Source organism: Enoplosus armatus, chromosome 13 (genome assembly GCF_043641665.1).
Source record: "Enoplosus armatus isolate fEnoArm2 chromosome 13, fEnoArm2.hap1, whole genome shotgun sequence".
Taxonomy (NCBI): Eukaryota; Metazoa; Chordata; class Actinopteri; order Centrarchiformes; family Enoplosidae; genus Enoplosus; species Enoplosus armatus.
The window spans coordinates 23,298,958-23,324,868 of record NC_092192.1 but is presented as its reverse complement, the minus strand read 5'-3'; the positions used below and the strand labels follow the sequence as shown (position 1 = coordinate 23,324,868).

General features: G+C 45.4%; 1 protein-coding gene across 2 annotated transcripts in view; it reads left to right on the top strand.

Moving 5' to 3' along the window:
* Positions 1–25,911, top strand: part of dlg2 (discs, large homolog 2 (Drosophila)) — a 133,417-nt gene that overhangs the window by 95,206 nt on the left and 12,300 nt on the right. The window contains exons 7-18 of one of the 2 annotated variants that reach the window (XM_070917314.1): positions 3,556–3,609; positions 4,457–4,507; positions 5,605–5,729; positions 7,542–7,711; positions 7,801–7,937; positions 8,986–9,130; positions 9,733–9,898; positions 13,778–13,837; positions 15,119–15,274; positions 19,059–19,215; positions 22,395–22,497; positions 24,196–24,240. In XM_070917314.1, coding sequence (XP_070773415.1) covers positions 3,556–3,609; positions 4,457–4,507; positions 5,605–5,729; positions 7,542–7,711; positions 7,801–7,937; positions 8,986–9,130; positions 9,733–9,898; positions 13,778–13,837; positions 15,119–15,274; positions 19,059–19,215; positions 22,395–22,497; positions 24,196–24,240 — 1,369 coding nt within the window. Of the gene's footprint in view, positions 1–3,520; positions 3,610–4,456; positions 4,508–5,604; positions 5,730–7,541; positions 7,712–7,800; positions 7,938–8,985; positions 9,131–9,732; positions 9,899–13,777; positions 13,838–15,118; positions 15,275–19,058; positions 19,216–22,394; positions 22,498–24,195; positions 24,241–25,911 lie in introns of both variants that reach the window. The other variant, XM_070917315.1, reaches the window with a different exon arrangement.

The window sequence follows — 25,911 nt, the reverse complement described above, 5'->3', positions numbered from 1 at the left end:
TGTTCCTTTGACACACCGGAGGAGCCGAATGATGATTTGCTGTTTCCAATTAGACCCAGCTGAATCCATCAGCATTATCTCTGCCGGACAGAAGTGCGGACAGGTGACCTCCCGGTTCGAGCATAGCCTCATTCGCAATCTTGGGTTCCCTCACTCATGCGTCCCATTTCGTCCTCCCATTTTCCTTCCCCCCATACTCTTGACTCCACTCCTGAAGCCTCTCACTCTCGCGTTGTTGACTATTTTTACATGCGATGCTTGTGAATTATTGATGCGCTCCCCCCTGTTTTTCATGAGCCGCTATACCGTACATAGAGGTGCCGCTGAATTATTGAGACTGGACCAAAGAAATACAAGCAGCAATATCAGAGTGAACGTTCATAAGGGAAAGACAAAAATGCGCAGCAACTTGCGCTCAATGGGTTTCAATTAGAGAGCAGCTCACATGCTTTAGTCGAGTGTTTAGCTGAATGATGTGCATGAGAAACGGGCCACGTAGGAGGGCATCTGGCCTGAAACCATCGGAGAGCTGCCCCAATTAATACAGCACTCTGCATTCAGCCTGTAGTTTGACTACAGCATTGAACTGTGGGTGTATCTTTTTTATAATTTTTTTTTTTTTTTTTTGCGCCGGCAGAACTCTTAATTGCTAGTTCGGCATTATTAGACGGCGATATTACCGTTTAGTTGACTTTATAGCTCCGTGAAAGCCTCTGAACACACACACACACGTGCACACTCCTGGACCACTGGCTTTTGATGCGTTTGTCGGAGGCGGTCGATCACGTGGCGATGTTAGGGAGCATGAAGAGAAATTAGTGCAGTTAAGTATGCCATTTGTGTTGCACAGTTGAGTGGCCATTACCTCTCTTGGGGCGGGGGGGGCAGAGGTTTGTGTGTGCATACATGTGGATTCGTAGTGGCAGTGGCATCCATGCTATGTGGTATTAGAAGTACTGAAGGGAATCATAATGCAAAGGGGTGAATTCAGCTTAGGATTTCCTCTCGGCAGCCATGCTGTAGGACATTAAAAGGCCACTCTTGCTCACTGCGGTACAGGTCACTGTGCCGGCATGTCGAGTCTATAACCAAATGTACAAGGTGGGTACAAGTACTGCATTAAATACATGCTGAAATCTCAATGGGATTCAATTCCGTAATGGGATTTCCTCTCTTAATTTCACCATGATGAGTGTGTTTGTTGGAGAATAGAGTAGGGGAGTCGACTCGGGTGGCAGAAGACCTGAAACAAAGGGGGGCGGGAGGTAAAAAGATCACAGAGGGACGTTTAAAGACACGCGAGTTCACTCTGTCTCCCTTCACGTCCACCAAAAAGCGGGTAAAATATCTCAGAGGTCTGGTCTGGATCTAATTTGTATTCACTAATCTGCAAAAAATAATAATTAAAAAAACACTGATTCATTGATTCGCACTCACTCGGATAGCAGAATCAGACCGAGCGTGACAACACGCTGATGGTGAGTATTTTAGCGGTGGGCAAACTGCATTATTCATTTGACTTGGAAGTGACGATGACGTGCGGTAATTAAACTTTGGAGCGCGTGGCTAATTCTTGCAAAGTCTTCCGCCGTCCAAGCAATCATTGTGACGTTCCAGCTTGGCTCGGCCTCGACGGAGCGGCCTCTGGGTCCTGCTTCTTCCTCGTGGGTTGGTTTATTTATTGCCCTTCCGGGGGGGTTATTTTGGTTTCGTCTCTACATCTTTTATGGTCAGGCGCTCTTCTTTTACCGAGGTGCGTCTGGGCAGCGCTGCTCGTAGATCAGCTGACAGTCTTGTTGATCTACTCAGTCCTTCTTCTGTTTCAAATCAGTGAAAAGTAACTTTATTTTCCAAATGAAGAAACTCATTTGGTCTGAGGCGCATACAGGGGTGAATAGAGCACAAAAGGTCATGTAAAAAGCCATAGAAGGAACCATACCAGTGCAAGGCCATATGTCGGCCTCCCGCGAAATAAAAATATCCTCTCAAATCAAGCGCACACACACACACACACACACTTTCACCCACACCTTTACGCATAAGAGCAATTACAACAAGAAAAATACATGGACAGAAATGTCTAAAATGAGTGTTACCAAAGCGCAACAATTCATTATTAATGCAGACGTTGACAATCTCTTGCTGATGACGTGCTGTCACTGGACTGATGTGATGACGAATCTGAGTGTGTGTGTGTGTGTGTGTGTGTGTGTGTGTGTGTGTGTGTGTAGAAACTGCACACAGTGTGATAATCCCTTCCAGCTCACGATAACGGATTTGGGACGGGATTAGTTGCAAAATTCAACCACTATTCTTCAGTTATAGTGGTGCTCTCGTCTTTATGCTACACTATTTGACATGCATTACATTCATTTTTGCCTTAATTGGTCACAGGAGAATGATCAGCCCCTTTCTTTTCTCATTGCCCTTCGTTTGTTTGAGTCCTAATCGCAATCAAAGGAGGGATTTCAAAGGAATCTCCTTGGGCGTCGTCCTCTGAAGCGAGTCTCATACATACGCCAGGCCCGTTGTTTGCGCACTGCAAACAGAACTGCTCTTCCCGTAGTCCCATATTATGCTAATTTCCAGCTGCTCATATATTTTTATTCTGGGCGCCCACTAGAGTAGCTTTGCATGATTCACAGTTGAAAACTACTGGCCCTTTATGTGGCCCCTCAGTTCACCAGTGCCTGAATCAGATGACCTGCTGGGGGGGGGGGGGGGGGTTGTGGCTGAGTGCAGTGACATTGCAACCTTACGGAATTCCCGACGGCTCGTTTTAAGAGGCGCAGTGTCTGAATACGGGCTGTGTTTCATTTCTCGGCGGACTGAGCGCTTTGATGCTTTCGCAGTATTTATACAGCACCCAGAGCTGCTTTATGATCAAACAAGACGCGGAACTCACTTTCTACTATCCAGGACCTTCAATCGGATGCTCGGCCACTACTCCCATCAAACACTTCCTCTCTCAAGGGTCCTGCCTTTAACCATCTGCTCATTTCCGACAGGCCATCAGGAGGCCGCTTATTTTGCGTGACATTTCATACCGCACAATTTGTGAGCAGCGTTATTATTATTATTATTATTATTATTACCTGACTGGAGGTCAGGCGCCTTGAACTGCTTTGGCTGTCTTACCATTGGGTGTCGTTAAAATGTGAGCAGTGCGAATCATGAATCCCGCGGTCACACTGTCTTGGCGATCAGTGAGGTGTCAGAATTGCATATCTGCACGGCGCGAAACCTACTACATCTGCTCGCTTACTCCCCGCGTTCTCGCCCCTCCCCCCCCCTCTCTTGTTAGACCCATTCAGCTATAATAACTGTATCAGAGTGCTGTCTATGAGAGGGGAGTGTTTTCTGGGGCCATCCAGCAAATGGAAGTCTGTTAAATTGTTGATGATACAGAGATCCACAAGCTTGTCCCCTGGATACATTTACGGAAAGTAGGACAGTGGTGGGCCCAGGCATCTCTCTCTCTCTCTCTCTCTCTCTCTGTGTCTGTCTCTCTCACTAAAACCTAACCCCCCCCCTCCTCTCTTGTCTCTCTTACAGGCCAGCCCTGCCCCGATAATCGTCAACACAGACACTTTGGAGTCAGTTCCTTACGTGAGTTCCAATTTTTGTGTCTTTTTTTTTTCAGTAGAAGATCAACACCTCCAGCGGATGAAAGTAGGGTCACGTTAAAAGAAAGAATCGGTCTCATCCTCTCCGCTCTACTGCCGAGTTTGAGGCAAGACAGGCATGTGTGGCGTATTAGTGCATTTTGGACGGCTACGGCAACTTATCTCTGTAAAAACAAATGAGGCCACAGCGCTGAATTATTGATGTTTGTCATGAATAAAAGACCGGCGCAGGCACTTTCACCTCTAGCGCTTTACACAGGGTTTCACAAAACAAATAAACGAAGCCTTGGTGCAGAATACATAACACATGCTACTCAAACAGAGCTCTGGGCTCCAAGAGGTAGTAAATAAAAGTAAGAGTTAAATGACTGCTCTTCCCTTGCCCGGACAACGTTATTGACTTTTAATTCAGTTTCAGAGCTTTGTCCATAAACTGAGGAGTCCCAATCAGACCCCAGGTCTTCCATTTCCTTTCTACAATCACATGAAGTTCCGATAAGAACATCAGGAAATGATGCTGGGGCCGGGGAAAAATGATATGCAGCCACCCGCATATGCGCTATTCCTGTGTAAATGCATCACAGCGGAAGCTGCTCGCTGCTAATTAGTCATCGCAGCGAGACACAGGATGAGGCTGGCTCCTCTGTAGCGAATCCTCAGTGTTGCAGAAATGCTGATTAACCATCACCCCGAAGTTTGCCTCAAGATGGGGCCTATTATGTTACAGATGAACACTTTTGACAGTCCAGTGTGATGGTTCTAAAGCCATGTTTCTAAGGGCTGAAAATGGAGGGGGATGTCTTGGCTCAGTGTGTTTTCTGTCTCCTCAGGTCAACGGCACAGAAATTGAATACGAGTTTGAGGAAATCACTCTGGAGCGGGTGAGTATCTCGGATCCCCAATACCCCCCCCCCCCAATATATCACGAGCCACTACCTGAAATGGATGCTTTCCATTCTCCCCGGTGTGAATTTGTGTGGGACCAGCGAGGCCTTTTATGTGCTCGGACCACCGTATCAAAGAAATGACAGGAATTCAGCTGTATACATGCATACCTCCTGACCTAACGGAGCCTGTCGTATGTGCAGAAGATCATGAAAGAATTTCCCATGATCCTGAAACCTTAATTGAACATATACATAGTCATAAAGTCTAATACCTCCCCGTCTGTAGTGGTCAGCCTCCGTCCATACTCCAGGACTTCCATATATTTACCATCAGCCGTCAGACGGTGGCCAAAACCAATCTGGGCCTCACCCCCACCCCCAGTGGGTATTGTAATCAAGTGAAGCTGCTATCAGCCAACAACTTAATCAAAGCTTGACTCTCATTTTTGTGAGCGGGCATCCAGGGGAATTTTATTTTCGCAGAGCCGACAAAGACACGACGCTGGACCCCCACTTGCCTTTTATAAGTACAGGCTGTGACCTGGACTTACAGCATGGGGGGCCAGAGCCATTTTTGCAATGGCAAATTGAAGGCTTAACACCTCTGACCCCTTTATAATCACACCGAGAGCAGCGACTCCATAAACTGTTAAGTTAATGCATCGATATTTCGTTGGCTTTTACAGAAATTTGCTACTCGTGCTTTTCAACGGAATTGAAATGTCAACATGTGGAAAGGGAAAGAGCCGCGGAATCGAGGTTCTACATTTACTTTTAAAAATCAGTTTCAATGAAGGGGTACTTGAGCTCATTTCATGGCGATGGTGGCGAAAAACCTGGGACGCCTGTGTTAGCATTAACGTTAGCTCCAATATAACAGTAGCAAACAATTGGCTTGTTTTCTCTCCACTGAAATTATAAACAGCAGCAGGAGTCGGGTTGTCTCAGCTCTGCTGAAGACAGTCCAGTCCTCAGACTGTGTCCCAAACACGCAGCTGATGCGTCGGCGTGCAGGAACGCCGCATAGAGAATAAGTTCCTCCCGCAGCGTCCCTGTCGTCACCGACTGCTTTTTCCCGTGGCTGGTTGCAGGGTAACTCGGGGTTGGGCTTCAGCATCGCCGGGGGGACCGATAATCCGCACATCGGCGACGACCCCGGCATCTTCATCACCAAGATCATCCCTGGGGGAGCTGCGGCAGAGGACGGGCGCCTGAGGTCGGTCACTTGCACTTGCACCACTCACACCAAGGTTTTTAATAAGAGATGTCTCAAAAAAAAAAACACTATAAAAGAAGATAATGTCTCTCATTAGTCACTGGGGACTGTTTACTCCTCCACTCCTGCACTAATAATCTCCCCTCAGAAAGCTTCCATAGAAAACACATCATACAGCGCTTGCTAAATTATGTTCCCTGTTTTATTTTGTTACTTGCCTCTTGAAACGAGAGGAGACAATAAAACATGAAAACTAAACACGTAATTTAGGAGGCCTAAAATCTGTGGATCCCGAACTGTCCAGTAATATGCATATTCAGCACCTAATCGGGTATTACACAAATGGAACTTCTGTTTATTCTCAAGAGTCTTTGTCCCTTTTTCTTTCCAGTTAAATCCAAGTCTTGACTTGGCTAATAAGTCACATTTCGGTGTGCGATGCCTGTCCCCCGCCTGGTCTGTACGTTTAGCACTTTCAGCTGCTCACATGCTCTCTGAATGGTCTGTCATGAGACACTGGGATGTCATCTGTGTCCCACACTGGACCCCAGTCAGTGCAGCCGCCTGTGAACGTTTTCCCACGTTTAGCAGTGCACTAGCAGAATGGATCAGTGCAGATGTAATACCTTTAATGAGTTCAGTAATGACTAGGCATTAGGTCTTGTATTCTCTCTTGTATTTTTAGAGCAGCAGTGATGGATAATGCTGGTTTTGGTGACAGGCCAGTCCCTGTTCTTCGTCCAATTCCGCAGCTCTGGACCATTACTGTCAGATCACAGACGCTGGAGAGGAGCGTAAATGCGTGCAACAGCGTCAGGTCTCGAGCGGAAGCAGGCCCGGGCATAAATCACTCTCAGCCCAATTGATGGCCGCCCGCTTCCAAGGTGGGCGGCGAGGCTAATGCATCGCTACGGATCTCTGCGAGGAAGGAGTCCCGATAGGGATTTGGTTATAGAAATGTTATAGAAGCCAGAACAACTCTGGGACGCTGTAGCAGAGCGCTGAGCGCACTAGCTCAGCTTAAGGGATCGCCCGGAGCGTTTGAAGTGTTTCTCATGGTGGCTGTTAAGAAGCGTGGATGCTGTCAGGGCTAAAACCCACAAACACCCCGCCATTTTATCTCCGAAAGATTTCTATACATTTCAAGTTGACCATTTACATTTATTCATCTCAGTTTAGACAACCACAAAGCTCCAAATAACGACTTACTGTAGGTGTACTACCTTAACGTATTGGTACTGTCTGAATTATACATTAATTATTAATTAATCTGTATCCTTGAAACAGAATAAAAATATTTTTTTTTATGTGAGACATTTTTTCGCTCAGCTTCCCACTGGTGGAAGTGTATGTATGTATGAATATATGTATGTGTGCATGGGATTTGGTGTGTGTTTGTGTGTTTGCTGGGTCCCAGCTGGTCCCCATGAGTACCCCCAGGAGAGTTGTGTCCTTGAGTGCCAGGGCATGGATGTTTTGGTCGACACCTCAGGGGAATTCAAAGAAGAAAAAAAAAGAAAGAAAGAAAAAACGGAGCCGCTCACTGACTCTTGATTTTTACACACTTGTGGGCTCGCTCACATGCACACACACACACACACACACGCTCGCAGGCGAACCGACTCTGTCTCTCTGTCACACACATCACTGACATACATATGCATAAGGGTGTATAATATGCAACATAACATTGCCTGCGATCTAAAACTCGTGTTCGGACACGTTGTTTATGCATTTCAATGTTGTCACGGTGGAGCCAATTTCCACGGCTTAATAAACTACCCATAATTCTCATCGCTGCTCCTCTCCCAGAGTAAACGACTGCATCCTGCGGGTGAACGATGCCGACGTGTCGGAGGTTTCTCACAGTAAGGCAGTCGAGGCCCTGAAGGTCGCGGGCTCTATTGTCCGCCTGTACGTGCGGCGCCGCAGGCCCATGCTGGAGACCATCATCGAGATCAAACTCATAAAAGGACCAAAAGGTGGGCTCGGACACACACACACACACACACACACACACACACAACCCAGAAACTAACCAGCTACTTTTTACACGTGCACACACACACAGGGCTTGGTTTCAGTATCGCGGGCGGAGTCGGAAACCAGCACATCCCCGGCGACAACAGCATATACGTCACCAAGATCATTGACGGCGGGGCCGCGCAGAAGGATGGCCGGCTGCATGTTGGAGACAGGTTGTTAATGGTGAGTGCACGAGTGAGTTCCATTTTTTTTTTTTTTTTTTTGAAGAGTTGCTGACGGATATGAAAACACAGCACACCTTCGGTGAACCTCGTTGGACACAGATGGATAACCTAAAGACAGAAACCACTCGCTAGTCAGGTAACAATTGAATTGGACTTGGATTAAACATGCTGTGCCATTGCACAGTTGTTTCAGGTCACTTAGCAAAGGTAAAAACATAACTAAATCAAATAAATATGTTCAAAACAATCACGATATTTTCATAATATGTAGCTAAATAAAGGACAAAAAAAGACAATATGACTGAACCCGAACATTATCCCTCGCATATTCAGGGACAGCTAGAGGCATGTCGTTTCCATTTCCACTATTAGAATAAAGGTTTTCTATAATTCAAATACAGTCCCAGATGTCTTTATATACACCCTACAAAGGTGCCTATTCTATTACCTTTTACATGATGTACTGCTTTAAATATGATATTTTTACAAAAGTGCATGACAGATGATAATCTCACGCAGTAAGTAGTCAGACTCTTGTAGCCCCATGACATCACACTCCTGAATCTGTGTGGCTTCTTTTTCTTTTTTTCTTCATGTTAATTCAACGGCCATTATTAGATTGACAGGTATCCAAGAGATTAATGGCGATTCCCTGAATCAGGTTACGCTGTGTACACTACCAGCAGTGCATTAATCAGGCAGCTGACAGCCTTCTCCCTGCGCCTTCAGTCGAAAATGATTTAAGCGGTGAAATGAGTCCCTGGCGCGCACTTTTGAAAGCAGGGACAGTGGCGTAACAGCGAGCTTCCTCTACACGAGGGCACCCCCCCCACCTTGCTTAACCAGCGTCTAATTCAGTTACCTCCCCCTGTACCGCCGCGTTCTCACCCGAACGCCATCTGCCCTAATCTAGTCTCCCGGAGGCCGCGAGCGCACCGGACTAATCTGAGCCGAGCGGTAAGAAAAACACGAGGCGGGGGGGGGGAAGAAAAAAAAAACCCAAAGCCTGATTGAACAAACGAGGACTGTGTCTGTGTCTGTGACAGGTGAACAACTACAGTCTGGAGGAAGTGTCTCACGAGGAGGCTGTGGCCATCCTGAAGAACACGTCAGACGTGGTCTACCTAAAGGTGGGAAAGCCCACCAATGTCTACCTATCAGATCCCTATGGGCCTCCTGATATCACACACTGTAAGTCCTCACCTCTTTTCATTTGACTGTTCAGTAAATGTAAAATATGCCTGCGTGTGTTCATGTGTCGCCTGCTGGTTATTACACGTGAGATTTTGTGTGCGTATCTGATAGCGTGACTGCGAATCCCTTATATTGTCCAGCAGAAACGGAGCGACATTAGCGTTCATTTGAGGTTGTGTTTCTGTCCACCTGACGGAAGTAAGTCCAATATTCACTCCGTCTTTCTGAGCCCTGGTTTGATCGAGAAAATGTCTGGCTCTTCAGCTCTCTAACTGGGTTTATCAGAGCTCTTTTCCGCTAAAAGCAGCTGCCTGTTGCTACTAAATTTTTTTTTTAAAAACTGAGACTGAACAATACAGTAAATGTTACGTTAAAGACCCTCTGGGCTCCCCTGTGAACATGTAAAATTCCGACATTATTCACCCTCTAACTTCAGCTAAATTATGCCTTTACTGTCACGTTGCACATAGGGGCACCCCTTTTTTGAAGCTGTACAGTAGGGCTGTGTGTGTGCGGGGAACACTCTCCTGGCGGCTAGTGTGTCTGTATATGCAGCTGCCAGCCTGCTTTTTACTCTCCATCTCCCTCTTCCTCCACAGCTTTCTCTCCAGCCATGGAAAATCATATCTCTTCCCCCGTCAACAGTGGCACTCTGGAGTACAAGTCCGGTGTCCTCCCCATCTCCCCCGGAAGTTATTCCCCCCTTCCTAGGCACTTACTGGGGGAAGAGGATATAAACAGGTTGGATGGTTTTTCCTTCTTACGGTAATTACCTCCCTTCCTACCAGACTACTAGAACAACAGGTAGAGACTTTGCCCCCACCCCCGCCCCTTGTCCCGACTGATCTGTGTTGGTGTTTGGAGCCACTCCCAGTCTGTGTGCAGTGTTTTTCAAAGGTAGCCTAAAAAAACAATTTAAAAAAAAGTTCTGGCACGATAAAGGTGGGTCCCTTGAGCCCCGATCAGGATCTGCAATGACATTTTCTGAAACAAATATCTACAGAGGGGCCCTCAAAAACAGCAATTTGAAAACCACTGGTCTGCTGTCGTCCTGTCTTCCTGTTGTAGTGTGTTGTGTTTGCGGCTGAATGTCACTTTTTTTGTTTAGTGTTATTGTGACGCATGCCTGGAAACCATTGGAGCATCAAGTAATTGCTTTGTAATTAAACGCAACAGGGCCATTGTGCGCATGTCATGTTTTGGAGTTGTTGTTGGTGCTGTTGTTTGGAATGTTGGTCGTCAGTGGAAGTGATGTTGCTGAAGGGAGGGTTGCCTCAGGTCCAGCAGCGGTGCCATCGCAGTGAAATACATTTGCACAATGACAACCGTAACAAGTGTTGCAGGGGTGTGACGTATTTTTGTAGGCAAACCCGGAAGTTAGCGTCGCCCCTGGTTCCCTCCACAAAGAGCCAATGGGGTTTTTCCACCCAGAAAATAAGCTCTGTGGCGAACAAAAGTTTATGACACAAGATAATCTTCACTAATGAACCCCACTTTTGGGATTTTTGAAGCGTAAATAGAATCGCCAGAAGTAAAAAAGCTAACGTTTATAACGGCTATAAAGGAACTACACCATGCTTGCATTACTTCAACATCACCACCTAGATATAGATATATAGACAGACAGATATAGAGTATAAACACAACGAGGCTGTGAAGGCAGACTAGTGAGTAGATGACTTTCCGCGTTTAGCGTGAAGACGTTTATGTTTATGTCCGCAACAACCTCTGTAGTCTCATTTAGCTGCTTGTTAGCAACTGCCTTTTTTAAGACACATAAAAGCTTCAAAATTCACCAGTGGGGGGGTATCTACTGACGCATTTTATGTCGTAGAACTAAACGTGGAAATCTCTTAAGCTTGTGTGTAACCACAGACCTTATTTCAGGCATCTAACCAAAAACCCATTCAAAAAAACCCAGACGAGGGAACCAGAAGTGTAAAAATGTGAACTCATTTCCGGGTTTTAGGACTCCTTCCTGCCACACTGTATTGTTGGAACTTAGTGAGTCTGCCCGGGAGCTGGTATGACATATCCTATGTCACGTCTGTAAAGATATGCTAATAGGCTACACCACTACAACAGCTTTTTTTTTTTTTTATGAATCCGTGCAGGAAAGCGATGGAGTTGGGCATACCCAAAAGTTTAGTGTGCGCATATGTGTGCCCCCCCCCCCCCCCCCCCTTCCTTATGTATTTTCAGTCGGTCCTCTCTGGCAGCTGCTCCCAGTCCAAACAAAAGAAAGCTTAAGATGTCTTACTGGACTGAGTCACAGCCAAACATTAGCAGCTCCCCACCTCAGAAGCCCCCAAAGTAAGCTGCCGTGAGGCTCGAGGACCAAACAGGCCAAATTTCCTATCAAGTCCGAATCTGAGAGTAAAGCTTTCGTCTTTCTGCTCAGCAAATGGTGCCTGGAGGTGGATGTTCCCCCCTGCTACTTGTCAGACAGGGGGTTTGGTCTGAGCGGCAGCCTCAGCTGGTCTATTTACTGGTTATGTGTCAGGGCATTTGAGGAATTGACAGATTAAAGCAGATTTTTAAGCAGCACAACTAGGAAAAGTGGTGGATATCACAGTGAACAAATGAGTACGTACACTCCTTAATGCTTCTCTGTTAGATTAGGTCGTTGCTCTGCGCTGTGGAATATTATGTTGTGTTGTCATATTCCATTTGCAAAATGGAGGAATATTGCAGCAGAGTGATAACAAAAGCTCATTTCAGAGGATAACTGAAGGGCCTCCCCGTGTTAAGCTTTGTCGAGTGAAGGATTAGTCCTCCATTCTCTTTGGAGTTAAGAGGTTTACTATTTGCTCTTGGCCAAGGTGCATCCCTAATAGCCTTTGAGATTACCTTGCTGACCTGAAGTGTCACTGTGGTCCACTGCGTTCTACACACACAAGTTGCACCAACGACAGCAGTGTGAATGCTTCGAAGCCAAGTGGATCCTCACGTCTCCAGTAGCTTCGTTTCTCCTAATTTTGATTGTAAATGTCAGACGTTTGAATACTAATAAGCGAGGGAGGAGGGGGGAACGACTTCTGCTTTATTAGCAGAGTGATCCCATAGTTGTTCCAGCCACTCAGACCTTGGTTTACTTGTTCCGGCCACTCAGACCTTGGTTTACCTTGGTTTAGTTGTTCCTGCCACTCAGACCTTGGTTTACTTGTTCCGGCAAACTCAGACCTTGGTTTACTTGTTCCGGCCGCTCAGACCTTGGTTTACACCTACAGGTCCTTTCCAAGGTCACTGCGTTTTTTCGGTCTGATCTGGACTGACTGGCTGCCTCTGCTCAAGCTCGTTGCAGTATGAATGATTCAGCAAGAGGAACGAAGCTGCAACTGCTCCGACCTCTCTGGCTGGCGCGTCTCACCAGTGGGTCATTATCGAGGCTCGGCATACAGATGCAGAATCAGAGGAATCAAGGTAGAATAACCGCTGGTAAGGATTTGGTTCTAGGTGCGTTTTGTGACCGCTTGCTCCCGTTAAATATAAGATATCATTTACACCTCTGACCTCTGACGTGCCTCAAACGTCAACCCTCCTCAGTCTCTTGTCATTGCTTTCTGCAAGCGGATGAGGTGACCTCATTTTGTTTGGTAAGACATCCACGCTCACACTTCTCACTGCTCTTTGAAAGCACTTCCATGTTGAAATAGGATTAGCGAAACACCCTTGCCTTAGGGGCAATTCATGTCACCAGATGCAGTGGAGGGTGAGCCCACCCAAACTCTGTTTGGCTCTTTATTTTAGCGCCATCTATTTCATGAGATGCTTAACTGTCAAGACGGACTGTAGTGTGTGTGATATACGATGACGCCAGATAGCTTTAAGGTGTACGTTTCCTTCTCCAGCCACACTCAGGCCAGAAGGGACAGGGTTGCTTGGTGAAGCATGCTTGAACAGGATGCAAACACACAACAGTTGGTCACACACACACAGAAAGAGGAAACAAGAGGAGGATGAGGAAGAGAGGAGTGTGTAGGTGGTGGTGCAGCAGTGTGCTCAGGGCAGGCCAAACAGTGACATCACAAGTCTAGTCCATGCGACACTGTGTATGTGTGTGTGTGTGTGTGTGTGTGTGTGTGTGGGCAAGACCTACAGTATATCCAGCTACTCTAATCTTGACTGCGATAGTATGACTACTATCAACAGACTACACACACACACACACACACACACACATTGTAAATAAATTCCTCCATTCCAAACCCACATACTGTATTCCATGCTCCAGTTGACCCACTTGAATCCCACATCAGGCCACGAACAGCAGACATGCACACACAGCATGACTGTTTTAGCCAATGACGTGCATTTGCAGTGTGTCTGCAGACACACCGCGTATGAGCTGACACACTCTGATGCCTCGTGATGATGTTGTCGGTGACTTTATGTATCCCTGACATGGACATTTACTTCAGCTGCTTTTCAAGGACATGGCTTTTTTCTTTTCTGTTTTCGGTGTCATTCTGTTCTGTGTGGCATCCCCCCCCCCCCCCCCCCCCAAGTGTTTCTTTTGATCAGTGTCGTAATGTATATTACAAAAAAAAAAAAAATCAGCTGTGTGCCATGTTAACAGCAAATATGCCAGCGTTTTATGATAAAAGACCGGTTATCAAAAGTTGACTTTTTCCATCCCATCAGAAATCCCTCGCTAGACGACGGGGAGGGTCACAGGTTTGATTCCCAGCACTTCCAGTTGAGGTGAGAAATCTAGCGCGCTCTCGGTCAACCTGCTGCATGGACGCATGTACATCAACACGTGGTTTTTGTGTTTGTCGCAAGGAATCGCTGGGCATCATTAAACGTCTTCAAGCATGCGGCCCCCTTTTTTCATTTTAGTTTTGGATGCCTGACGAAATGTTATGACGAAATCCCGCTGTTGAATGTTTCTGCCTAAACCTTTCTCCTCAGAGATAACCTTTCTATTGCCTAAAAGATATATGAATGACTTGTTTTTAGAAAGTTATCATGCATGCTTACACGCTCCTCTTACAAATAAAAGAGTTGAATTGATAAGCAATCCAACACACTCTCATTTTTGCTGCTACAGTCTTGCTTAGTCTGATGGGACCACTGGCTTATGGTGGCTAATGTTAGCTAGCTTTAGATGCGTATTGCTGTGCAACTGACATTACTGAGTCAGTTCACAGGTAACTAAAAATATCCATATATATTATCAAATAAAGATAAATCTCCCTGTCAAACCAAGATACTATATCTATGACTATAGGCCATATTCATATGCATATTTAAGGTAGAACAACATATTTGATGACCCATTAGCTGCCGCTTGGCAACAGCTAACGTTAGCATTCAACCACTTCCTCACTAACATTTAGCATAGTGTAGTGGATTTAATCAAACTTGCAATGTAACGTTAACTGTCTTGATGTCGTGTCACAGAGGTTGGGCGACAGTTAACGTTACATTGCGAGCTTGATTTACATCCAGTGCGTTTTAATTTCTGGCTTAAATAGATGTGTCCAAGATGTGCGTTGATATTTCTGGATTAATTCACGCCTTCCCTATAGCATCGTCTAACACTATCAAACATAGCTAGGAAGTGGTTGAATGCTAACGGTAGCTAAAGGGTTATCAAATATGTTGTTTAATCTTGAACTACGGCTCAGTGTCCCTCCGGACAAAAATTCCCTTAATCTAACAAAGCACATGATTTTAAGAGCTCTTAGCCATAATATCTTCTTGATTATGCCTTTTCTTTTTAAGATGTAACGCATGCCAACTCTCTGACTTTTGGGTTTTGAGCAGCAAGAACCATCCACCATTTACACCATATACCTTCCATATGTCCTTCCACCTGCTCTCTCTACCTTATCTCACACTGCTTTATTTCCATTATTCCTCCTGTCTTCCACCCGTGTGCCTCCATCGTCTTTGTTTATCCCAGACCCCCCCCCCCCCCCCCCCCGCCTCTGTCTCTGGACACTAACCTCTCTGCTCTTGTCTCTCACTCCACTGTAGGCCTCCTGAGCCAGTTTACAGCACTGTGAACAAACTATGTGACAAAGCACCCTCCCCCCGACACTATTCCCCAGTGGAGTGCGACAAAAGCCTCCTCCACTCCACCCCCCTCCCAAACTATCACTTAAGCCTGTACCCTGACACGGACATCACCAGGTACTTTCCACCACCACTATCACCGCCTCTCTGTGTCCCATCGAACCGTATAAATGGCATGCCATGTCACCATATCGTCCTTTCCACCACCTGGTTTTCTCTCATGCATTCAGTTGCTTGCTCCTTCCTTTTGAGCCCCACCGCAACCACGCTGTGGTGTTGTTTTGTCAAGCCAGCATGCCTTTCTTCCCTCCTCTTTCTCTCTCTCGCCTTATCTACCACCATCACATTGCCAGTTTTATCCAGTGGCGGAAGAAGTACTCAGATCTTTTACTTTCAGGCTCACGCCACAGAGTGACTCGGTTGTCAGTCACAAAAGATGAGCGTGTACAAAGTCACTGGAACAAGCACCATTACCTTTCATGTTCAGCCGCTGTGCCATGCCTGTGGCCAAACGACGTCGGCAATCGCCTTCATATCGAAAGAAGGTCATATACTTGAAAGAAGTGATGGTATGCGGGTAAGCAACCATTCGGTGCTTTCCATTCAGATAATTCTGCTTCCTCTGCGTCCTGAAAAATGGCGGATCGAGGTTCCAATCCCTTAAATGTGTCTCAAAGGAGGCGAGGAGCGAGGAAGCACAGGTGTATCCTTCTATATCTATCTATATTCTCTTAAAAGTGAAGCCTAGCGGTGGTGACGTTGAAGTAATGCGACCGTGGTGTAGTTTGTTTATAGCCTAGCATTAGCTTTTTACTTCTGGCGATTCCATTTACGCTTCAAGAATCATAAAAATGGTGTTCGTTAGTGAAGATTATCTCGCTGAACAAAAACGTGTAAGTATCATAAACTTTTGTTTTGCCACAGAGCTTATTTTCTGCAAAGATCCACAATCCCATTGGCTTTTTGTCGAGGGAACCAGGGAACGTCCGGGTTGGCCAACAAAAATACGTCATCCCTGCAACGCTCTGTACTGTAGACGAGGCAAACTACCCGTAGAAACAGGAACAACAGCAGCTCCAACATTATTCATGTTTATTCATGAAATATAAATCACAAGATGTGTGAACGATGTAAATCATCAATGAATTATAAAAGTGTTTTTTGCAGCTTTGCTTTTTTTTTTTTTTTTACCAAAAAGCTTTTGTTTTCTTTTTACTTTCTTACTGTAACGAGTGCATCTTGGCTGGTTCAGGAAAAACAAGGTCCAAATATTTGTCCTACCCCGCTGCACGATCGATACTGATGAATCCTGCTTCCTCGCTGTACCCGCTGCCTTCCACAGGCAGTTTATAGATTCCATTTCGTGCATTTATAGCTGATTTTTATTGCTCCCTCGTGTCTGTTCTGTTCTTTAAGTAATGAACAGATTTTAACTGGGGAGAGAGGAGAACGTGAGTGAGGGAGGCAGAGGCCGTGTTAGCCAAATGGGAAGCGCCCCAAATGGAGATGGAAAGTCATGGATTGGTTTAGTCAGAGGCTGTTGCATGCTGCCAAGGTAATTCTTTAAAGCTTGACCTTTAACCTCCTACCGGTGCCTAACCCTAACCACATGCCACCCCTCTGTGTTTATATATATATGCTGTTTTTACAACACATAACTTGGCACATTTTCTTATCGCTCTACTTTTTACTGTTTAACTTTACCCTTTAAACCAACTTTGTTCAGCTGATAACATTTACCGGTTTTTGCTTGTTACCATGGTAGCACAGTTCCCTCACAGATTCATTTCAGTCTCAAGTGAATGAGAGTAAAAATGAGTTGTAAGTGCTTTTTTTTTCTTTTTTTTTTCCTGTGACCAATCCAATATACAGTAAATTACATGTCTGGGACTGCAGGCGACCAAAGGTGCGCTGAAGGGTTGTGAAATAAGGAAGCCTGTTTTGACAGCTTTGAGATTGAGTCATTCGGCAGCCGAGCAGAAAAGCCTAGCTGAGCTTAAAACCAACTGCAGCGTTAAATTAAAAAAAAATGCAGGATAATCCATCCCTTTAGAAATGTAGAGCTGACATACTCTGTTCTGGTTTGATTTGATTCTGATTATTTTACGCAACAGAATATTGTATATTTTGGGTCTACACATGTTATCAAAGATCAATCTGCTAATATCTGACATGCTGTAGTTTTACAAATCATGCAAATGTGTAGATATGTAGTGTATTGCGAGGGTTGGTCTCACCAATTCGAGGAACCAATCCTCTGTCAAGAAACAAGAACAAGGTGCTTGTTGGCCTGAGCTCTTCCTTATAAGACAGAGAATTACTGATTTAATCCAAGATAATACCTTCATCTTGTTTCAATTGTACAATTCCATGCAAAAAAAAAAATCACTATCTCGCTTTAACCTCATCCCATCTCTGTACCTTTTTAGATGTACATCTTAGGCTTCATCAGACTATGAAAGATTAAGTTGTTGTAGTTAACTTATTATTCATGTCCCATGATTAATCACACATTTACAGTACCATAGGGGGTTGATTAAGTGTCTCATGTGACAGACAACAGTCAGGGAATCGTTTTCCAATGAACGAGACTATGATAGGGTTTATTCAGACATTGCACTCGGTATTGCTAGATACGCATGGAAGCAATTCTCTCCACATTGCGTCTCTTCCGCTCTTTTTTAACTCTTATTCATTTATTTCTGTTTAGACAAAATGTCAGTTCATTCTGTAGGGCATCAAAACCGCATTGCTGTGTGATCAGAAGACCTTTTTTTTGTTTTTGTCATAAAACTCGCAGGGTTGCAGAAATGGTTGAAAATGGCGGGGAGGGAATATTGCAGTCAGGGTGTCTGTGATCCATTAGAAATGCCTGAGTGTCCGCAAATTAGCCCGTTGTTAGACTACTTTATTTTGCCTGTGTTCAAGGTTAGAATTCATCGGGTGGGTGCTATCTCTAAGTACAAGATATGTTACAGTTAAGCATCGGACTGCACAGAACTTGGTACCTCCTGTAAAAACAAATTCATTGATTTAAAAAAAAAAGAAGAGAAAATTAGAATTAAAATGGCCCACAGTGCCCAATGGATGTGGCCTTCCTTCTTCATGCTCCTGTAGTTTACACATTCACCAGCAGATGGCAGCGTGCTGCTGACGTTCATGATGACATTCCTGTGCTTGGTCGTCCTCTTGAAGGGGGACTAGTTAGTTTGATGTGAAAGGAATAGTTGTTCAGTGTTTAGTTTGCTAGATATTGTTCCTGTTTGACAGTATAGAGCAATGACTGCTGTCATCATGCTATGTGAGAAATATAGGCATCTGAAAGAACAATGTATGTGTGATTTAAGGCTTGTACGGCCCCTCATATCATACAGTAGGTTTCACGCCTGCCATTGTCTCTTCGTGTACACTGTAGGCACTAATTCAGTGTTAAACAAAAAGAAATGTTTATACATGGAGTGCCTTGAACCAGTTTTTCTTAAAATGGGAGTCTGTGGCCGAAAGTATGTCTACATAAACCCTGATACCCCAAATGCTACTACAACCCTATATGGAGCTAGTGTCCTTTTAGTGTATGTTTGTACACATCCCATGCACGTATCCTACTGTGTGTGCATTGCTGAGAGAGAGACAGTGAGGGAAAGCGAGCCAGTCTGTGTGTAAGCATGTGACGAGGTTCCTTTTCCGTCAGAACTGAATCGGGGACAAGTGATCCTAAGTAGAGCACCATCCCCCTGTGGAGCTCCAGCAGCCTTTTGAGGTCCGTTGCCTGAGCAAAGCATCACTGAGGCTTCTGTCGGCGCACCGTGCCATTCGTTGTCCGCCTCCTCTAGTCCGAGCCGAAGATGCTAAAAAACGCAGACTCCCCCGAGCTCATGTACTACCTGAACTGTCTGTACAGGGAACCCAGGAAGGTCGTGCTCCACAAGGGCTCCACGGGCCTGGGCTTCAACATCGTGGGCGGCGAAGACGGCGAGGGCATCTTCGTCTCCTTCATCCTGGCAGGGGGGCCCGCTGACCTGAGCGGAGAGCTGCGGAGAGGCGACCAGATCTTATCGGTGAGTGCAGAAGAGCCACCTCAGCCTAGTTCTGCAGATGTAGACACACACCCATTCAAAAACGAGAGAGCTTGTGGAAAAATTGACACATCGCCATCTGGATTTGGGGTTTTGTCTCATGTGATAGAAACGTGTGGTCGAAAATGAGTGATTGAAAATGATTGTAGTAGCCTTTTTAATATTTCAAAATACAAGCTGCTCACACACACACACACACACATGTAAACAATCTGTTACACGATGAAACATCTTTCTATCTGGAAGTGACCACAAAAAGACCAAAGCTAATTGAACAAAGGCTGGGCAGCAGGGTTTCATCAAGGTTCCCTCACGGCACGTACAGATCTACTTTTAAAATGGTCGACTCTTGTTTAAACCTGTGTGTTCCCAGCATATTAATAGAGAGTGTAATAGTCCTACTGGCCTAGATTCATTTTCAGGGCCAACCACTAACAACCTAGTCTTTTTTTTTTCCTATCCCTGCAGCATTTTTTTTCCAATATTACGACAGAGAGGTGTAGGGTGTCTGTCTGTGGTAATTTGCTAGTAACTTTATTTTGCGCTGGTCATGTTAAATGGTGCCGTTCTCAGCTCCAGAAGTTGCACTATGTTCCTGGGTGTCCCCATTCATTTGAGACATTCTCATCCCATTAGGATATGAACATCACTACAGGGGGCATTCCGTCAGAAACCAGTCACTTTCTGACCTCACCCCCTTTTCGATGTTGACCTACATGAGAGATTGTTAGAACGTGGTTTGATTAACCAGAATGACCGACCATTCAGGAGACCGGGGCCCCCAAAGGGTGACCCGTATCGGACCATCACCCCACCAAAATCTTAAAATCTAAAATAAACATATAAACCTTAATTTAACGTAAAGCTGAAGTAGATATCTGTGTCTTTAGGTGGGGTGGGTAAAAAGTATATAGTAATATAGTACACACTGTAGTAATATAGTTCTTTTGCTTGGGTTTAAGCCTTTATCACCCTATAGTCCAAACATACAGGTGCGGTTGTTGGTTTAGTACAATTCACTTAATAATTTAACAGGCCAGCCGTCCCTAAAAAGTCTGCAGTGTCTAGTCTGAATGACTGCTTACCCCCATTCTGATGAAGTGCTTTGACAAACTGGGTTCTCGAGCACATCAAAAACAACACCCCAGCCAGCCTGGACCCTCACACGTCTTTAAAATAGCAACACCTACATCAGAATGCTGTTTGTGCTGAATGCTGAAACTGATTGGCAAACTTAGCACTCTGGGCTTGAGCACTACCCTCTGAAACAGGACATTAGACTTCCTCACAAACAGACCCCTGACAGTTCGGATTAGCAGTCACACCTCCTCCACTGTTACAACCCAGCTCACTATGGGTAAGGGAAGCAACATAAAATGTATTTGGTAAAATAAAGTTATTTATTCACAAGGAACTTGGAACTGACAACAAAGAATGCGTGAGGCAAGCTACAAAAGAAGAAACTAGAAATGGAAATAAAACCTCACAACCTAACGTCACATAACGAAAACCACCAAACAGTCTCAACAGCACCCCTTCTCCTAGTGAATCTAAACAAAGGAATTCCTGTGCACGTGTATCAGTAGTCGTCACTAATATACTTGGCCCAGTCCCCAGGTAGCTGACGAATACCTCAGAACTCTCATAAATGCACCACAACGATGTACCATCAAATGAAACAAAGCATGTTTGCGAGCTGTCCAATACGAATCCCAGCCACGCCAAAATGTCGAGCTGACCAGGCTTTTGTAACCTCCCTGTATCCCCGGATTGGAGCTCCGGACCGGGTACCGCTCCAATAAGGTTCATCAAGTCACCAACCAGGAAACAGGAGGGGCACCAGAACAAGGACACCAAAAGGGATTTAGACCCATGGGCGGGCGCTGGCTGCAGCTCTAACATCCACCGTAAAGCTGGATTTATGGTCGCCGTAGTGTCTCTGGCGCGAAGGTCAGAGTGCCCAAAATTACGTCATCGTGCCATGCCTAATGCTAAAGTATTTCTTCAGGTGAAATTCCACTCTTGGCATTATTGCACCTGCACACTATACTTCAGAGCAGTGTGATCATCGAGATCGGAAGACGATATAAACCGTCGAGTCATGTGGTGATATTTGACCTCATCTGGGCAAAATGTTCAAATAAAGTGCAACATCACAACCTTCTAAAAATCCAGACAATATTCGAAGGACTGATTTAAGTGTAGTATAGTCTTTCTGATGTTTTACTCAGTAGTAGGTGTTCTCATTCATTAATTTTAAGCTTCGATTGGAGCGTCTCTGAGCATCATACAAAAAAACCCCCTTGACATCGTCAGCATCTGCTGCCATTAAAGCAGCGGCTTTCAAAAAAAAAACACACGCTGTGTTGTTGAGTCGCAGTATTTACGAGTGCTGTATAACAAATAACAAAAAAATGAAAGTATGTATGATGACTTACTGAGATGATGGACAGAGCACACAGTGGGCAGTAGCTGGGAGGAAGTGATTGTTCTGCCTCATTATAGTTAATTGTAACAGTTTGCCTCCCACGCTAACGGCACACTGTGCGGCAGATTACACTGTCTCATTTCATTGCAGCGTTACGGCGTTGTACAGCCTGCAGATTGGTAAATCAACGCTGTCTGGCAGTTAATTTGCGTCCAATCAGCACCTCCGTCTACCTTGATGAAAGCCGGCGGTTGGTATTCCAACGGTGGCCTGGTTTTGAAGTCTAACAATAACCTCCCGTGTCTCTCCCCGATCATACTACTCCTATCTCTACACACACTACAATACGTTCACATCCAGCGTGGCTCTTTTTTTTTGGCGCTCACAACTGGGGCTCTGTGGTCCGTTGCAGCTGTTCAGTTGCCCTAGCTCAACGAAGCTCCACAAAGTCTTGAAGGCGTATCGAGCATATTTTTTGAAATATGCAAAAAAATATTAGATAAACAGTGAGAGAGAGAGATCTGCATGTTAAGTTAAGTTAAAGTTTAGTGAAAATCATCCTCTCAAGATGCCTCTGTGAAAGTGTTCTCAACCTCCATTCATTGCGCCTCAACCTGGACATTTGGTCAGACCATGTATTTGTTGTGGTGCGGGTCATTGTACTGTATCCAATGAAACAGAAATGCCACCAACACAAATATCCTGTGAACTTTCCTTGTTGTTGTCGAAACAGGTAAATGGCATTGATCTGCGAGGAGCCACACACGAGCAAGCGGCGGCAGCGCTGAAAGGAGCCGGACAGGTGGTCACCATCGTCGCCCAGTACAGGCCAGAAGGTGAGTCAGCACAAACAAACGGCTGCACAAGCACGGGGGGGGGAACCCTGCGGCGTCAACGTCCCGCTTACACAGGACGACACTTTGATGTGGTTATAATCAGGCCATGGGATGGCTCACCTTATGTTCCATTTGCTAGCTTTATTCACACATCACTACCAAACAACCTTCAAGTATTAATGCTCTGTTGTCACAACAAAAGAATCCCCCAGAGTTCTCTTTTCACCGACTGTGTCAGAAGAATTGAAAGCAAAATAGTCACTTTTTGATTCCAAAAATTGACTGCACTGTATTAGTTTGAAACCCGTCCACGGTACATTGGACAAAAGACAAATGATACAAGAGCCTACAAGAATAATTGCCCCTCGCACACTTGCACAGAAACATTCTGCCTGCGGGGGTTCAACTCGGAGCAAGAAAGGTCTTCACGCCAAAGCAATTGTCCCGACTGACGGCTGAAACTGGTCCGTGATGCAAGGCCACTTCTCATTTTGTCTTTGGTTCGACATTTTCAAATCCAAAAGTTGCTTTTTGTCCCCTCGTCACACCACACATGACTGCAACGCTTTGACTTTGAGGATTCTGGCACTGAATAGACTCTTATACGGACACTTAACGAACTAACTGAGCTTCTTCTGTCCAAGATGTCTCCTTCAGAATAAGAGCTCCCTCAGTCAAAGCATCCATGCACAACTTGGTGAAAAATCAATCAAAATGTGTGCTGAAGCATTTCCTCTGGTTTGTTGAATGGGTGACAATGGGGATCAGTTTTTACTGAGACAATAGCGGAGCCGATTAGTGATTCAGAAGTTGTACAGTGTAATGACAATTAGTAATGTAGTCTTTGTTGGAACTTTGCACTCCTTGGTCTTTTCAAAGCCCAGGGACAAGACATGTCGAATCATTTGAAGTTTTCTTACTCACAAGAAAACATTCGGTTTGTCTTAAACTGGTTTGTGGTTTCTTTGTCCTGTAGCGTCAGCATGTAAATTGTAATAACCCATGCGGGGCATGTTCATGCTAATTAAAATCTACCAAAGACTGTCTGCCTTAACCTTCTGTAAGTTAACATGTAGTGGACCAGACAGCTTTGACTGGTGACATGCCTCCTCGGATTAGGGTCAACAGCAGCTGTATCTACTCGAGGGCCGTGGAGATAGTGACTCAGGGTCAGAGACCTCTTCAATGTCTCAAGAGGTGCCAAACTCACAAACTGTTCAGACCCTTATACCAAGAGCTGTGGCGGGCATTTGAATCCACATCAAGTTTATTTTATCTGAGATACTAATCTGCCGAGTCCAGGTTCCTTTATGCGTTCCTTGATTTATGCTTAGAACACCAGTCAGACCTGAGCCAAAACTGTTGGCAGCGACTGCCTCCAAAGGCTGATCTTGGTGATAGATAGCTTCGGCTTCTCAAACATGTTTTAGAAAGATCTCGGAGCAAAGCCAGTCTGTACAATTTGCATCAGCTCACATCTCACAGGAGACTCTTGAGTAGTGTGGCAAAGATCATCATCAGAGAAGCTATTTGACTTGCATCATTTCGTCTTAGTTTAGGGACGACTCGGAAATCGGTTTCATTGAACGCTCCCGTCTCACTGCCTGGTCCCCATCTGAGGGGGACATCATACAGCTGACTAACTGGGCTCAAAACCCCCTCTCAGACTAACAACTGCTTTCTCTTCTTACCCATCAGAACTCGCTCTATGCTCACCGCGACGGGCCCACTCTCCTGCACCAGGTTTGTGCCGCTGGCACCTGTGGCTGCTCTAAGCTTTCGCATCATTCACCAGGGCTCGGGCTAAGCCAGAGTCACTGAGTGAATGTGATCGCAGACAAGCCTGTTCACTCCTCACCTCACTAAGCGTTTCACTCACCTGAAGCACGCCCCGATCCTCTCCTCCCCCAGCCTGTTTGACTCTCACTCCTCAACTGCACGTGCACTTTTTTTAAAACCCTGACCCCTGACTTCACCTTACTTCCTGTGCTCCCAAGTTGGGACCCTTCAAACAGTGTCCTTTCGTGTTCCCCTTTTGAAAATGCTGTGTTTTTGATGTCGTGTTTTGAGGAGGTTATTATTGCAGCTCAGTCTAACAGCTTTGTAAAGGAATTATTAAGTTTCATTACAGTTTTCATTGGGATCTGTTTCCCAAGAAAGGTAGATAAAAGTCAAAACTGTCCAAAGTGATGTCTTTGGATTATCCAGAGTAACCAGGACACAAATGTACATTGTCATTGTAACCCCCCACCCCCAAATGACACCCCATTCACCTCCATTGTATTAGGGTAGTGGCAGAGATGTCAGCAGTGAATGTCTCATAACCACAACAAATGAATCCAAAACTCTACGGAATGCGTGGCTGGATACCACCAGGGGTAAACGCGAGCTTTTAGCGGTTTTATGTGCAATATGTTTCCTTTTCTAGAGCACAACCTAAGTGACGTTATGCTCTGCGTAGGATTTCCAAACGAATGCCTTCAGAAACGCAGGAAAGAGCGGGCAGGGGCTTCATAACTTTGCAAGCAAATTCGTAAAGTATAGGTGTTTGATGGGGGGCATCAAGTTTCTTCACTGATTCGTCACATTGGTTAAGGACAGAGAAGCGACACATAGACCTTCATCTTTGGTACAAAGCTACAAAAACTGTACGTGAGACAGCCCAAGGGGGAGATGGCATGCTTTAACACGAAGCCGATGAGTCTGGATACCTCACTCATTGTCAACCGAAGACTACCGCCAACACTTTGGCGTGCTAGAAGATCCGCCGTGCAACCAAAGCAGATGTTATATGTCTCATGGCGTCTTCATCGGCAGTTGGCAACGGACTTTGGACAGTTCCTTTCAGGGTTTGTCTTGTATCATGTTCATGGTCAGTTACAGGGACATCAGATTTGCCTTTTGAGTCCAGTTAATAAGTGATAAGTTTAGTTAATTGAAAAGAAATGCCTCCATGTTATCGGAAAAACTAGGAACTTCCTCCCTGACTCTCCTAGCTCCCGGTTTATGATACAGCTTGTTTATGCATGATCAGATATGTACATTAAAAGAAAAATGGGAAAGGGGTTGTCTAGTAAATCCTAGACTGATAAAGCAAACAAGCGCTGGTTTAAGAACAGTTATCCTGCCTGGTGCGTCCATTTCCACTTGCCTCCGCCCCCACAAGAGAGAGAGAGAGGGAGAGAGAGAGAGAGGTGTTTCCCTGTCTCCACGTTAGCACTGCACTCGGCAGAGTCACAGAATTGGACTGTGGTTTAGAGAACAGAGAGCACGAGGGGCGGGGGGGGGGGCACGATATAAGAAAGAGACGGCAGCAGCAGTAGAAGGTAGAACATCACAGAGAACATGCAGACAGGTATGTGAGACCTATTTTAGCGTAAGGTGGGCAAGGAAAAAAAAACAGGGACATCAGAG